We start from the raw sequence: 14,248 nt of genomic DNA on the forward strand, positions 1-14,248 counted from the left end.
CCCCCCCTTTCATTTCATCAGAAATGAACAGATGTGCTCATGAAGATACATGTATGCATTTCTGCTACCTGCAAAGACGGCCTAGGACCCTCGTACCGACGGGACCGCCTCTCCCAGTATGCCCCACGGAGGACCTTAGGGTCCATATATAGCAACACCCTAGAGGTCCCGGGCCCTAAGGAAGTTAGATTAGCTTTAACCAGAGCCAGGGCCTTCTCAACACTGGCTCCGGCCTGGTGGAACACTCTGTCTCATGAGACCAGGGCCCTGCAGGATCTGATTTCTTTCCGCAGGGCCCGTAAGACAGAGTTGTTCCACCTGGCATTTGGCTTGGAGCCAATTTGATCCCCTCTTTCTTTTTTCCTTTCTCCTCCTGTGATGAGGCTGTGTTTTAATGTTGTATTTTAATCTTGTTTTTAAGTTGTATTCATTCAACTTGTTTTTATTATTGGTTGTTAGCCGCCCTGAGCCCGGCCTTGGCTGGGGAGGGCGGGGTATAAATAAAATTATTATTATTATTATTATTAGCATTGCAGTTTCCTTTATGGAGGAATTCTGCTTCAAAGAGAGACATTTTCATAAGTTTTAGGACAGGGGTTGGCAAGGTTTACCTCACCTGGGCCAGTTCACTTCAGTGGAGATCCCTCCATGGGCTGGATTGCGCGCACGCCCGTGATTTTTGGTGTCTGCGCAGACGCCATTTCTGGCACCACAGAAGCGAGTGGTTCGGTTCGGGGGCGGCTCGTGGACCGGTTAAACAACCCCTGTGGGCCGCTTGTGGCCCATGGACCTTAGGTTGCCAACCCCTGTTTTAGGACCTAAAGCCAGTCCAAGTTGCCGGTCTATGGTTGGACAGAAACAAGGGTAGTGTATAAGCAAATACCTATATTTATAGGCTCTTCCATAGGATCCTTCTGCTTGTCCCATTAAATAGAGCGATAGCCAGCACTGAAAACTGAGCTGCTAATCTTCATGTTTGTTAACTTTTTTTATGCTGTCGCTGTTATTATATCTGTCACCTGATTTCAGAAAGGTGAATTCAAAGTGACCTTGAGATACAATTGTCATGCTCTCCGCAAACACGACTGTGGCTGCGTCTACACAGCTATAAATACAAATTCTCGGGGGGGGGGGACGTTTTAAAGCTCACAATGGTAAATTTCATAGAGTTCCAATTTCAGCTCTACAGCGTCAACTAGTATTATAATGCATTTATAATTTGTTTTTACTAATGTAGCTGAGTCCTGTAAGTATTTGCACAGGACTGAGTACAGAAATATTATTATTATTATTATTAAATTTTATTTATACCCCACCCATCTGGCTGGGTTTCCAACTCAGGTGTCTGATACAGTAGCAGTTCAGGCAGCGGCTGAAAACCCAACTGCTGGGTGTGACTGACACTCAAACTGGTACTACTCTAACCGTGGTCAGTAAAATGCATGAGGCATTAAGGGTCACAGGGGTGTGGGATACTGAAATAGAGCCCATCTTAGAATTCACACATCTTAGACCACTTCAAAGGATGTAGGGTGCAAGTTCATTTCTACCCCCAACTTAGGGGTCTTGACAGAGGGAGCCTTCTTTCCAACTCCCTATGGTAGTTGTATATTGTAGCTTCCCAATGACTTTCTAGCTTAGGTGCCATTTTCCTTAAGTGAAGAAAGAAAAGCTGTGTTGTTGTCTTTCTGGAAGGGAAAACAAGACTTGAAAAAGAACTAATGCTCAAAACATCCAAATACCCTCCAACGGAGAAGTTATGTGCAATTCGGAGCTTATCCTAATATACCAAATTCTTTAAATTAAGTATCCTGTTAAAACTGGGCAAAAAGCCTTTCAAGCTATCCCTTCTGTGAATCCTCCATCCTATAGTTGGGGGACGCTTCCATGGCTGCCCACCCTCTTGTCAGCCTGTTCTTGAACGCCCAAGACAAGGCAAACAATCAAGTTCTCAGAATTAAGCAAACTTACGTTTTAATAGATGCAGCAAAGGAAGAATCTCTCTCTCTCTCTCTCTGCTTCCCACCTTTTATCTTTTATTCTTTCTCCCCATTCACGTTCAATTAGGTCAAGGCCACAGGTTCCCTATGTGATGCACTAGTGTTGAGGAAGAAAATTTCTGGAAGTAATCAATTACATCCCTAACACTGACTATGAAGAGCGCTACTACCTAATTAACGAAGAAAGAAGCTGTAAAAACATACTTGGCTTTTTAAAAAAAAAATCCAAACACTTCAAACTACCATATTTATATGTCGCTGCCTTGAAACTACATCAGCAAGATAATCTGTTTCTTTACCTCAGGACACTGAAAAAGGAACAGAGGTTCCCAAGGTGCCTAATATGAGTGAGACGCACGGTTTACAACTGCCACGCGTGAGTACAAACTCAAATGTTTTAAAAATGGGTCAGAGTAATTTTTAGGATTCTATTTATTAAAATCATCTGCATTTGAAAGTATTTCTATATATCAGAAGTTCCATAAAAGTAGGGCTGTGGGAACTGTACTGGGGAAACCCAAGTCTCATGCCACGAAAACATAAACTCTATGGTGTCTATAAATCGGCATACATTTTCACCGTTCTGCTTGTTCAACCATGGGGAGAGTAGGTTGCAATCCTAAACCCACTTACCTAGGAGTAAGTCCAATTGAATTCAGTAGGATTTATTCCTGAGTAGACACGGTTCGGATTGTTCTCTTAAGGCACCAGTTATTTGTCTCCTGGTGACTACGCATTTGGCTCAGAGCTCTCCCTCCTATCTGCATAATTTTCAAGCTTATTTTCTCAGCTACGAAAGTCAAAAACCTTTCAGATTAAAAGGTGAGGTCCACCACATGTTTATTCCCAAACCTCTGCAGAATCATAAAGTACACACAGTCCCTGTCTAAAGTTCTTTTGACATAGGTGTTTTTGCCGGTTCCTTTCAGAGGTTTGGGGTGAATTCATTCTAAAAATACCTTGCAGCTTTGGAACAACAAACAGTTACTCTAACCTAATCTCTATCCTGCTCTCAGGAGAAACCCAAATAGTTCCATTTGGTGATGCTAACAAGAATAGTTTTAAGAGGCTAGCCACTTGAATAAAGCAGGTTGCTAACTTTTTCTCCTGGCGGGGCTCTGAGGCCTTCAACAGAGGCAATTTCTCAGGACACACTTTTCCCATCACCGAATCTCCCTATTTAAAGTCTCAGGATGGATGAACAGAAGCCAAGCAAATCCTATTGCTCTGTTTGCTCCAGGATCTCAGTGTTCACAAGCCAAGATTAGTTACTGCAGGCCCTGCCCCTCTCCTCCAGTGTACAGCCCCATGCATTCCTTCTCCTTCTATACCACTGAGATGGGGAGGTATATATTAATCTGTTATCTACTTCAGATTTGCAGATCTGCTAATGAGCTGGGTAGCAGAGGGCAATGCGTATATTTTATTTGCATTTATTTAGAGCATTGTGTACCGCTCTTCAGCCACAGAGGCTCCCAAAGTGGTTTACATTAAAACGAGAGATTTTGGCAATTGATCTGGGACTGCCTGCTTGCCGCAGGGCATTTTTTTAAAAAAGGTCTAATCTGTAGCCAGCAGAGCTCAGAGCCCATAAATCGGTGGCAGAGCCCATGACTTGCGTGGAATAAAGTCCTGGGTTCAATCCCTACCACCTGCAATTTCAGGTAGCAAGCTTGAGAATGACTCCTGTCTGAGAGCTTGAGGAGCTGCAGCCAGCCAGATTGGGCATTACCAATGACCAGGGTTGGGTTTTTTTAAGCCACTTCTTATATCATTAACTGAGCAAGACCAGCTCATATTGTCTGGGTGCGATCAGGGGGAGGGGTGTGTGGCAAGAGCAGGAATGAAAAGCAGGTTGCTGTCGGCAGTCCTGTCTTGTTTGACAGCCCGCTGGGTTTTGCACAAATGCCTAGGGATGTGGAGAAGATGGAGCCACCATTGCTCCAATTCAAGGAAGCTTACCTGCCCGTGCCATTATTATTGCTGCGCACCTCACTCATACAATTCCCACCCCCCACAACCATTGGTCTTGTGGTGTCCTGACCATAGCTGTAAACGTTTCCCATTTTTAAAGGGAAATTCCCTTATTTCGAATAGGATTCCTTGCAAGAAAAGGGAAAAGTTGACAGCTATGGTCCTGACTCCTTTCCCCACCCCTGGATTCATTTTTTCCCCTGGCAGCTGCATTCACTTCCAGCCCAGCCCAGCCCAGCAACAACGTCTGGCGTTGAAGATGCCATTGTCCCTTTGGAGACGTACAAAGTAGACCACTGCATCCAGCTTCTCCCTCAAGGTAGCAGAGAGGAAATCCTATTTCCCTGTCGTCCCTTTCACATCTAGCTAAAACACAGACAGGCCAGCTGCTTTAGAGAGGTGTCTTTGACTGCTGTACACAGAGCGTTCCACCTCGCCTCCGCTTCTTCCAAAGGTCACCGTGACAGCAGGCCATTCAGCCGTGTGAAGCGGGAGAGGGTGAGGCGGATTCCTTGCGTCCTTTCTCCCCATCCCCAAAATGCACACACTCCACCCCGGTTCCCAACATCGGTTCACAGGCCAAGCGGCAGATGGCAATGGACAGCTGCTCTTGGAACCAGTTTTAGCCAGCACCAAAAGAAGGGGACTATTTAACTAAAAAAAAAGAAGAAAAGAAATAAAAGCACAGTGAAAACCCTTCTGGGTAGCCTACGAGATCGTTCCTCCCTCTGGTGCAGCGGCGTAAGAGAGTGATGGTGAGCATCAGGAGCTGGGAGAGGGAATCAAACCGGATTCTGCCAGGCTCTCCAGTTCTTCTTTCTCTTGCTTGATCTCGCAGAGTTTGAACTCGCCGCCGGGCTGAGACTCCGCTGACTCGCCTCCTCTCGGGTTCTCTTTCGAATGGCACTTCTGGTGTTTCACCAGCACCCCCCTCTGCCTGAACCTCCGCCCGCACTCCATGCAGCGGTAGGGCTTCTCCCCCGTGTGGATCCTCTGGTGCGTGATCAGGTCCGAGAGCCTGGTGAAGCGCCTCTCGCACTCGTCGCACGGGTAGGGCTTCTCTCCCGTGTGGATCTTTTGGTGCCTGGTGAGGTCGGAAGGGTAGGCGAACCTCCGGCCGCACACTTTGCAGGAGAAGGGCTTCTCCCCCGAGTGCGTCCGCTGGTGGGAGACGAGGTTCGAGTGCTGGATGAACCTCTTCCCGCACACGCTGCAGGCGTGGGGCTTCTCCCCCGTGTGGATCCTCCGGTGGGTGGTGAGGGAGGAAGAGGAGACGAAGCGTTTCCCGCAGTCGGCGCAGGCGTAGGGCTTCTGCCCCATGTGGTTCCGCTCGTGGATCTTCAGGGCCGACTGGTGGCTGAAGCATTTCTGGCAGTAGGAGCAGCGGTAGGGCTGCTCTCCCGAATGACTTCTCTGGTGACTGACAAGGTACGCTCGCTGGCTGAAGGTGTCCCCGCACTCGGAGCAGATGTGGGGCTTCTCTCCCGAGTGGATTTTCTGGTGCCTCGTAAGGTGTGAGAGCTGGCTGAAGCTCTTCCCGCACTCGACGCACAGGTAGGGCTTTTCTCCTGTGTGGACGTTCAGGTGCTTGGCCAGGTCCGAGGGGCGGGTGAAGCTCTTGCCACATTCGATGCAGAGGTGGGATTTCTCTTTCCTTTGGGCTCCCTCTGGGGCTGCGGGCGCTGCCGCCTCTTCCTCTACATCTTCCCTCCTCGATCCCTGGTGTTCAAATTGCTCCTCGGTTCTGCTGGCTGTGTTAGTGGTGCCTGGAGGGTGAGGAGGCAAATGACAATGTTGGGCCGTGGGCCATTGCAAAGGTGGGAGGAAGATGGGGCCAAAAAAAACTAGGGCTGGATCTACACCGACCTTTCCAACGTTATTAGAACGATATTAGATACAGTGGTACCTCGGGTTAAGAACTTAATTCGTCCAGGAGGTCCGTTCTTAACCTGAAACTGTTCTTAACCTGAGGTACCACTTTAGCTAATGGGGCCTCCTGCTGCTGCCACGTGATTTCTGTTCTCATCCTGAGGTAAAGTTCTTAACCTGAGGTACTATTTCTGGGTTAGCGGAGTCTGTAACCTAAAGCGTCTGTAACCTGAGGTACTACTGTATATTGTTCTAAAACGTCACAGGGCATACTGGTAAATTAAAAACGTTCCTTTCCTTGTTTTCTCTGTAAATATGCTGCTTCCCTGCTGCTGGTTCCTCATTGCTCTGCAGCACCCATTTTAATAACACATTATGAATGTTAAAAGTAGAATGTAATGTGTCCTAAGTTATGAAAACCATTCCTTAACTGTTCCACCGAGATCACATAACACTGGTCCTGAAAGACCTACATTGGCTCCCAGTATGTTTCCAAGCACAATTCAAAGTGTTGGTGCTGACCTTTAAAGCCCTAAATGGCCTTGGCCCTGTATACCTGAAGGAGCGTCTCCACCCCCATCGTTCAGCCCGGACTCTGAGGTCCAGCGCTGAGGGCCTTCTGGCAGTTCCCTCGTTGCGAGAAGCAAAGCTACAGGGAACCAGGCAGAGGGCCTTCTCGGTAGTGGCGCCCGCCCTGTGGAACGCCCTCCCACCAGATGTCAAAGAAATAAACAACTACCAGACTTTTAGAAGACATCTGAAGGCAGCCCTGTTTAGGGAAGCTTTTAATGTTTGATGAATTATTGTATTTTAATACAGTGGTACCTCGGGTTAAGAACTTAATTTGTACCGGAGGTCTGTTCTTAACCTGAAACTGTTCTTAACCTGAAGCACCACTTTAGCTAATGGGGCCTCCTGCTGCCACTGCGCTGCCAGAGCATGATTTCTGTTCTTATCCTGAAGCAAAGTTCTTAACCCAAGGTAATATTTCTGGGTTAGCGGAGTCTGTAACCTGAAGCGTATGTAACCTGAAGCGTATGTAACCCGAGGTACCACTGTATTTTGCTGGAAGCCACCCAGAGTGGCTGGGGAAACCCATCTAGATGGGTGGGGTATAAATAAATTATTATTATTATTATTATTCCTTAACATTATAAACCATGAGTGAAGATCCACCCTAGGAGTGGGATACATCTAACCAGCCCCACTTGTACCTGTGCCATGGTGTCAACTAATCTTCTTTCCCCATGCGCCCCCCTCTCCAAATTGGCTTAGGGAGGGTCCAGAGAATCTGCAGAACAGCATATTGAAGGAGGGAGGAAAGGGGGTATCGTTCCGTCTGGAGAGCTGAAATGATTGTGCAGACAGAACAAATGGACGAGAGGAAAATGGAATTCCACTCTGGGCGCATAAGCATATTTTCAGTGGGTACCAAGAGCTTGTAAGACCCAACACCAATTGTACCAGAGGGAGTCTTACCCACTAGGCAGGCGCTGCCGTTATCTTGCTTCCTGACCTCCCTGCCAAGCTGCCTCTGCCTGGCATCCAGCGGAGCTCTCTGCGCTTCAGAAAAATCCACAGCCACCTCTCGGAACGGCTCGTGCCCCTGAAACAGCATTGAAAGTCCTGCTCACAAAGAGGCTGGCAGCCCAGCGGTAGAGGGTGTTCTTTGCATATATGGAAACCTCGATTCCTAGCATACCCATTCAATGGACCTGGGACAGCAGAGTTAAAAGCAACCTGTGTGTGAGATCCTGAAAAACGGGGTAGGAAACTTCCTGCCACTCCAGATGGACAGGACTGGGTTAAATGCAGTAGGGCAGCGGTGAATTTTGAAGTGCAGGAACTCATCATGGCAGCAGCCACAACCCCAACCACATGACAATCCAACAGTAGCATTTGGTTCCGTGCAGAAAGAGAAAAAGAGAGAGGGGGAGAGAGAGAAAGAAACAGTGGTTCTCAGAGGGTGTGGCAAGAGAGGCTGGCAAGTGTGGTGGAAAGATTCAAGGACAATCTAAGAAACATTTAAACATTTCAGTGTAGTAAATAGTATAGTATCAAAATATTTTTTTGCAGAATATGCAGAGATATCTCTTCAAAAGCATCAAGTGATACCGCAAGCTCACGCCTCTCGTTGAGTTTGTTTAACTACTTGCGGTACTTATGTAACAGGCTCATTTATAATTATATTTTGGGAATGATCCATATTCTTACATGACTGCGTTGCTTTATAGTTCTTGGATGTCCCATGATCATCTTACAATGATCATCATCTTCGTGTGCCTCCTCCTCAAGAGGTCCAGAGGGTGGCAACACGAGAACGGGGCCTTCTCTGCACTGGCACCACATCTGTGGAATTCTCTCCCCAGGGAAGTTTGCCTGGCTCCTTCATTATACACCTTTAGGCACCAGGCAAAAACGTTCCTTTTTAACCAGGCCTTTGATTGATCTGATTGACATCCTATGCCCTTTTCAATTTTTTTTTTTTTGGGGGGGGGAGCTATTGGGTTGTTGTTTTTATATACAGTGGTACCTCAGGTTAAGAACTTAATTCGTTCTGGAGGTCTGTTCTTAAGCTGAAATTGTTCTTAACCTGAAGCACAATTTCTGTTCTCATCCTGAAGCAAAGTTCTTAACCCGAGGTAATATTTCTGGGTTACCGGAGTCTGTAATCTGAAACGTATGTAACCTGAAGCGTCTGTAACCCGAGGTACCAATGTATGTATTTTGTGGTTTTATATCTTGATTTTATTCTGTGAACCGCCCTGAGACCCCCAGGTATACGGTGGTATATAAATTCAATAAATAATAATAGTTGTGTTCCATGTTATATATTGAGCGCTGCTAGGAGATTCCGTTTTCCAATCTGTAAAAAATCTGGTGGTGGCACCAGCAAGTTTTTATTCTAAAAGTGTGTCCAGAAAAAAAAAGTTTGAGAACCACTGGCCTGCACTTTTTACCCTGTTTCTGCCTTTGCTGCTACCCTCACCTGTTCTTCCTGCTGCTCGCCTTCCTGCTGCCTCAGAATGAAGCCTTCCGCCAGGGCCACTGCTTGGGCGCAGGTCTCTGGGCTCCGATCCCGGACCTGACTTTGGATTTCCTGAGGCAGGATGGTCAGGAACTGCTCCAGGATCAGCAGCTCCACGATCTGCTCCTTCGTGCGGCTCTCCGGCTCCAGCCAGCAGTGGCAGAGCTCCCTCAGCCGGCCGCAAACCTCCCGAGGCCCCTCAGCCTCCTGGTAGCAGAACTGCCGGAAGCGCTGGCGATGGATCTCCGTGCCGGTGGAGTTCCCTTGCAGGAAGGCGGCCTTCACCTTCCCGTAGTCCATCTTGTCTCTGGAGGCCAGGCTGCTCAGCGCCTGGTGGGCTTCCGCGCTGAAGGCCGGCATCAGCCGGGTCAGAGCATCTCCCCTGGGCCACTGGCAGGCGCCAAAGACCCTCTCAAAAGCAACCAGGTCGTCCCAGGAGGTCAGCTCTGGCAACGGCGGGTTCCCCCATCTTGCGTGAGGGGACTGCATGGTCTTCAGGAAATCCTGCCACTGGGTGTGCAAGTGCTGAGGTATGCTGCCCTCCTGGCGTGGCACTGCCCAGCAAGGTAGCTCCCGGATGGCTCCTGGACGGATGGCAAAGCTCTCTCTTCCTGCTCCGTCCAAGCTCTCTGCTGGCCTTGGGCCTGCCGGGTCCTGTTTCTCCATTTTCCCTACTGGCCTCATCTACTTGTCAAACCTTTCCTGAACCCGGAGGCCCACAGCTGCCACATCCCGCGACTATTCAGCCATTTTACCTTCCTGGAGACGGATTTATCCCCACCCTCTCAGCTGCCCACCCCTTCAACTACTCTCACACTTGGAATCCTCTCTTATTTATTTTTTTCCTGTTTTCTGCACCATATACCCTTGCGAGGGTATGATACCCTCCTGACAGTGCTTGTGGGTTTGAACAGCAGGGTCGCGGACAAGGCCCGAGTTCTTGTTCAGATACTTAGAGCTTGTTCCTGAGAAAGAAAGAGAGAGAAATAATAATTAAAATTAATCTGGGAGGGGGTTCCCTCATTGCGAGAAGAGAGGTTACAGAGAACCGGGCAGAGGGCCCTTTTAGATAGTGGGATGCCCTCCCAGCAGATGGTCAAACAGATAAATAGCTACGGTATGTTTTAAAAAGACGTTGGAAGGCAGCCCTGTTCAGGAAAGGGTTTTTTGTGTTATGTTGTATTGTGCTTTTACTGTTTTTTTGTTGGGAGCCGCCCAGAGTGGCTGGAGCAACCCAGTAAATGGGTGGATGATTATTATTATTATTATTATTAACAATTGTGGCTCACATATGTCCTCCCGGTTGCTTAGGACAGTGTAGCTAGGGCTGTTTGTTTCTGTCCCTGCCCTAAAACAATCCTGCAATATGAATTTAACCTGAGAAATAACAACCACTGGTTTCTCTTGACAGACTGGCTGGCAGAAGGGGAGGATATTTTGAGCATAGCACAATCAAGGGCCTAAATCAGGGGTCGTCTAGGTGTTGTTGGACTGCAACTTCCATCATCTCTTGCCGTGCCTGAAAGCCCTGCTCTGTCACAGCTCTGTGACACAGAGCATTTTGCTTGCAGAAGACCCCCAGATTTAGTCGTCAGATAAAAGGATGATTGAGCAAGACCATGAGAATGACTTCCTTCTGCCTGAGGCCTTGGAGAGCTGCTGCCACCCAGAGCAGGAAATACTGGGTTAGATGGACAAATAGGCAGCTTCCTGCATTCCCACAGGTATTATTTAATAATTCTTTCACAGGTTAAGCAGAATTCTGGCAGTTAAAACACATTTCAAAGTTGAAGTTGTGGTGTGTTCCAGGTTCTTATGAAGCCTAGCTTGGGCGTGATTCTTCATACACAACCTACGTCTAAAGCATTCCCCCTCCTCACAAAAGGACCCTGGTAACTGTAGCTTATAGACCCTCCAAGTGTCCCCATTTTTCAGGGACTGTCCCGGATTTACAGAAGCTGTCCCAGTTTCTGATTTGATCCCAGAATGTCCCATTTTTCCTTAGGATGTTCCTATTTTCATTGGAAAAAATGTTGAAAGGTTTGGTCGGACATCCTTATTTTCATCAGAGAAATGTTGGAGGGTACGAGCTTTACCCCTCACAGAGCAACAATTCCCAGCATCCTTAACAAACTACAGTTCCCAGGGTTTGGGGTGTTGTTGGTAATGTCTGCAGTCTGAGTCTTTGAAGGGGAAACTTGGGTAAAAAATGATATAGTAGCAGAAATCTTTTGATAAGACTTATGAGGGCAGGAGCAGTCCAACTCCTGAAGCTCCTCCCCACCATTTTCTTTCTTTCTTTCAGAATTTGGTTCATTGATGTTGGGAAATCAATTCTTAAGAGGCTTGATTGTGCTAACTAATTGTTATGAGGCAATCTGTTGGATTTATTTTTATATACAAAAAATACGTGTTATTCTCTGGGAGCAACACATGGCATCAAGTGTCTGCCAAAATCATGCGCAGATGGACATCTTTGCTACCCAGTTTATTACAACTACTTGTACACACATGTGGTGAAATCATTCTTAATGTTTTCATTCAGCCTCCGAGAGTCACATTAGATATACCCAATTCCCTGGATGGTTGTGCTGGGACACAGTTTATCCCTCTCCCATCCATGGATCAAGGGGTGCTGCCTGAATTATTTCTGTCGCAGGGCGGCTGTTTTTAGTTCTTATGAGACGCAGAGTAGCCCAGAGAGTAGGAATGGAGCAGAAAGGGGGAAAACAGAGGTGTTATTGTCTCAGAGACCAAAAGCAGGCTCAGCATGCAGATTCCTTAATCGGCTCAGGAGTTAAATACGTTTCTGCAAAGCTCGCCCTCCCCACCACCAGCAGGCAGCGGTGTCCACTGGGGCTCCCCCTCCCCAATTCAAAAACAAAACCCACGCTCCACCTCAAGTCCTGCAAGCAGCTTGCCCTACAAGCGCGTGAGAATGGGGTGTGCACGGATCCTATTGCCCCTTCCTGGCCCACCCCAATTAAACTAGCAAAGTCTGCTGGGACTCTCTTCCTTCAATGAGTGGCTGGAAATGGGGAGTCCTAAAGAAAGGGGTGTTTCGTAAGCAAAGCGCGCGCGTGGGGGGGGGGTCGGATCTGGTGTAAGAAACCCCATTTTGGGGGAATCCTGCCTTTCCCGTTGGAGGGAGTTCCCCCTGAATGCAACCATTCAGCAGAAAGAAGGTTCCTTCCGTTCCCTCCCACTCGCCGAACAAGCGAGCAAAACACAAAACTCCAAATTGTCTCCTTTTGTGTCTCCCTCTCTTTTTTTTTTTTTACGGAATTAAGTTAACCCCACCATGGCTCCCCTCCCCCCACACCCCTCCCGCCCCGCCTCCCCTCCCCACTTTTTTATTAGTAGTAGCAGCAACAGCAACATTGCATTTAAGGCATGGCATCCATGAAGCCTGGCTGCTTGGGACTCGGTGCAGCCGGTTGGGGGCGGACGCCTCGACCCTGGACAAAGGGAGAGAGAAGCAGATCCATGGAGCAGGCCCCACAGAAGCGCCCCCCCCCCATGCTTGCACAGACAGCGGCCGTCGTTTCCCAACTCCACAAAGAAGAGGCGAGACGAGTGTGTGTGCGTGTGTCCCCCCCCCCCCGCTCCTGCAAAGCTTTCCACGCAGATCTGCAGAGATCCGTGGAAAGGAATCAGCCCTCCTCCGGCTACCTCCTTTGCCAGCCCTCCCCTCTTCCCCCCCCACCAGGATTTTGCTCTTCGGCTCCGCCTGATTCTCTCTCTCCCCCCCCCCCCATTTTCTCCCTCCCTTGCAGCCGCATCGGCTCTTCGCCCATTGCCCAGATGCCCCTGAAACTCACCGCTCCCCACAGCTCTTTCCTCCGCGCGGACCCCTGAGGATCTCGAGCCCTGCAGACACAATCCCACCCGCCCCCCCTTGCACACCCCTTAATAAAATTCAAATCCCGAGGTTTTTTAATCCAGGGCGGAGCAGGATGGCGCCTGGGCTATTGCATCTCCCCCCCCCCCCGCCGCCTCTCGGCTTCCTGGGCCTCTCCAGGGCTTAGCTCTCACTCAATAGGACTAAGCCGGCTTAAATCCAAGGGCTCCTGTTTAACTGGTTTGAGGATCGGGCTGCCAGTCAATTTAACTCTTGACGCGTCTCGGCCTTAGAGGGGTGTTTGCGTTATGGGTGTTTGGAGCGGTTGAGTTTTGACTTTTCTCTCTTGGCAAAGGCGAAGTTCCCTGGCACTGCAGAAAGCGAGATCGTGGGGCTTGCAAGGTTTAAAGTCGTTTGGTTCCAGTTTCGCCCTCCCCCAAAAAACCAACACCGCACCAATGGTCTCCTTTCTGGCGCTACCTTAACGGAAAGAGGCGCCGTGTTCCCTTCCTGCACAGCGTTTCAACAACAATAAATCACGCACCGCGCGGTGCCTGTTTCCACAACCATTCCAAAACTAGCAGTCAGTTGAGATTACCAGTTGCTCTTCCGAGGTTGTTGAGCAACGGATTTTCAACGCAGCCGCATCTTCTGACATCTGTGGCTTAGCGTGCTGCTCTCGAGACCTGCTTTAAATTTCTCCACGTGGAAACGGAGATACAGAATCGAGGGTGTTTTCAACCTCCCCAGGACATTCTGAAAGTGGCCTGAAAGTGGCCACCAAGGGAGGCTTGCAATCTGCCTTACTGTCACTTGTTTGTTGACTCAAAACGATAAATTTTAATCACACTGTAAGTCCTAACTAGCTTACCGACAGGCTGTGATGCTGCTCTGGAAATAATGTTTTAGGGAGTGATCAGACTTTATAGAGAGGACAAGGATGGCAAAGTTATCTATGGTGTGTAGAGGATGGAAATCACACATTTTAGGGACATATCAGCATTGGCTTTCTGCTACTTTAAGAGGGGAATTCAGGGTCTGAATTTTGACATGAAAACGTTCAAAGCTGCTTGGAACCCCCCCTTGTATACCTTAACTAATCTCTCTTCTTTTCTTACAATGCTACCCCTCAAGCTAGGATCAACTGAAAATGCCATCTTAATAATTCTGTGTTGATTTGCAAAATTATTATCACAGGAACAGTAAGCTGTTCCCACCTCCTCTGTTTGGCTGCTCCACAACTGTAGGATTTCCTTTCCTGAGAGATTAACCAAAGTTTGAACCAGTATATTTTGAGGACGAATTTTAAGACCTTAACTGGATTATCTTAAATATGGAGCACAAAAAAACCAGGGATATAGTTTATTAAATGTGTAATTTTATTTTTGCTGGCCTTGTTCTATCGATTTTCTAGAACTAGGTCTCAAACACATTCAGATGGTTTGGTTTATCATCAGTGACAATGTAATCTTAGAAGAAAGTCCCACTGAGGTATGTGAGATTGGTTCCCAGTGAAGCATTTTTACATACACACAA

General features: G+C 48.1%; 2 protein-coding genes across 8 annotated transcripts in view; one reads left to right on the forward strand and one right to left on the reverse strand.

Moving 5' to 3' along the window:
* Positions 1–14,248, forward strand: part of IKZF4 (IKAROS family zinc finger 4) — an 85,132-nt gene that overhangs the window by 70,082 nt on the left and 802 nt on the right. Inside the window, exons 9-10 of one of the 5 annotated variants that reach the window (XR_014561344.1) lie at positions 2,305–2,376; positions 10,283–10,595. Coding sequence is in view for 4 of the 5 variants with exons in the window: in XM_083727590.1 (XP_083583716.1) it covers positions 2,305–2,347 (43 nt within the window). In the remaining variant the exon portion in view is untranslated. Of the gene's footprint in view, positions 1–21; positions 257–2,067; positions 2,227–2,304; positions 3,547–10,282; positions 10,596–14,248 lie in introns of those variants that run through there. The other 4 variants (XM_083727591.1, XM_083727593.1, XM_083727590.1 and 1 more) reach the window with 4 other exon arrangements.
* LOC310839143 (uncharacterized protein) lies at positions 2,415–13,913 on the reverse strand. 3 transcript variants are annotated; one of them, XM_083727565.1, is made up of 4 exons: positions 13,311–13,913; positions 8,833–9,836; positions 7,323–7,449; positions 2,415–5,740 (listed from the first exon to the last, which is right to left on the reverse strand). In XM_083727565.1, the coding sequence occupies exons 2-4, from the start codon at positions 9,553–9,555 to the stop codon at positions 4,737–4,739; spliced, it is 1,854 nt and encodes a 617-aa protein (XP_083583691.1). In that variant the 5' UTR covers positions 9,556–9,836; positions 13,311–13,913; the 3' UTR covers positions 2,415–4,736. The 3 variants fall into 3 exon arrangements, with proteins under 3 accessions (XP_083583691.1, XP_083583692.1, XP_083583690.1); XM_083727566.1 differs by having other exon boundaries at positions 12,693–13,323; XM_083727564.1 differs by lacking the exon at positions 13,311–13,913 and adding an exon at positions 13,193–13,304.

This window comes from Podarcis gaigeae (assembly GCF_964106915.1).
Source record: "Podarcis gaigeae genome assembly, chromosome: 2".
Taxonomy (NCBI): domain Eukaryota; kingdom Metazoa; phylum Chordata; class Lepidosauria; order Squamata; family Lacertidae; genus Podarcis; species Podarcis gaigeae.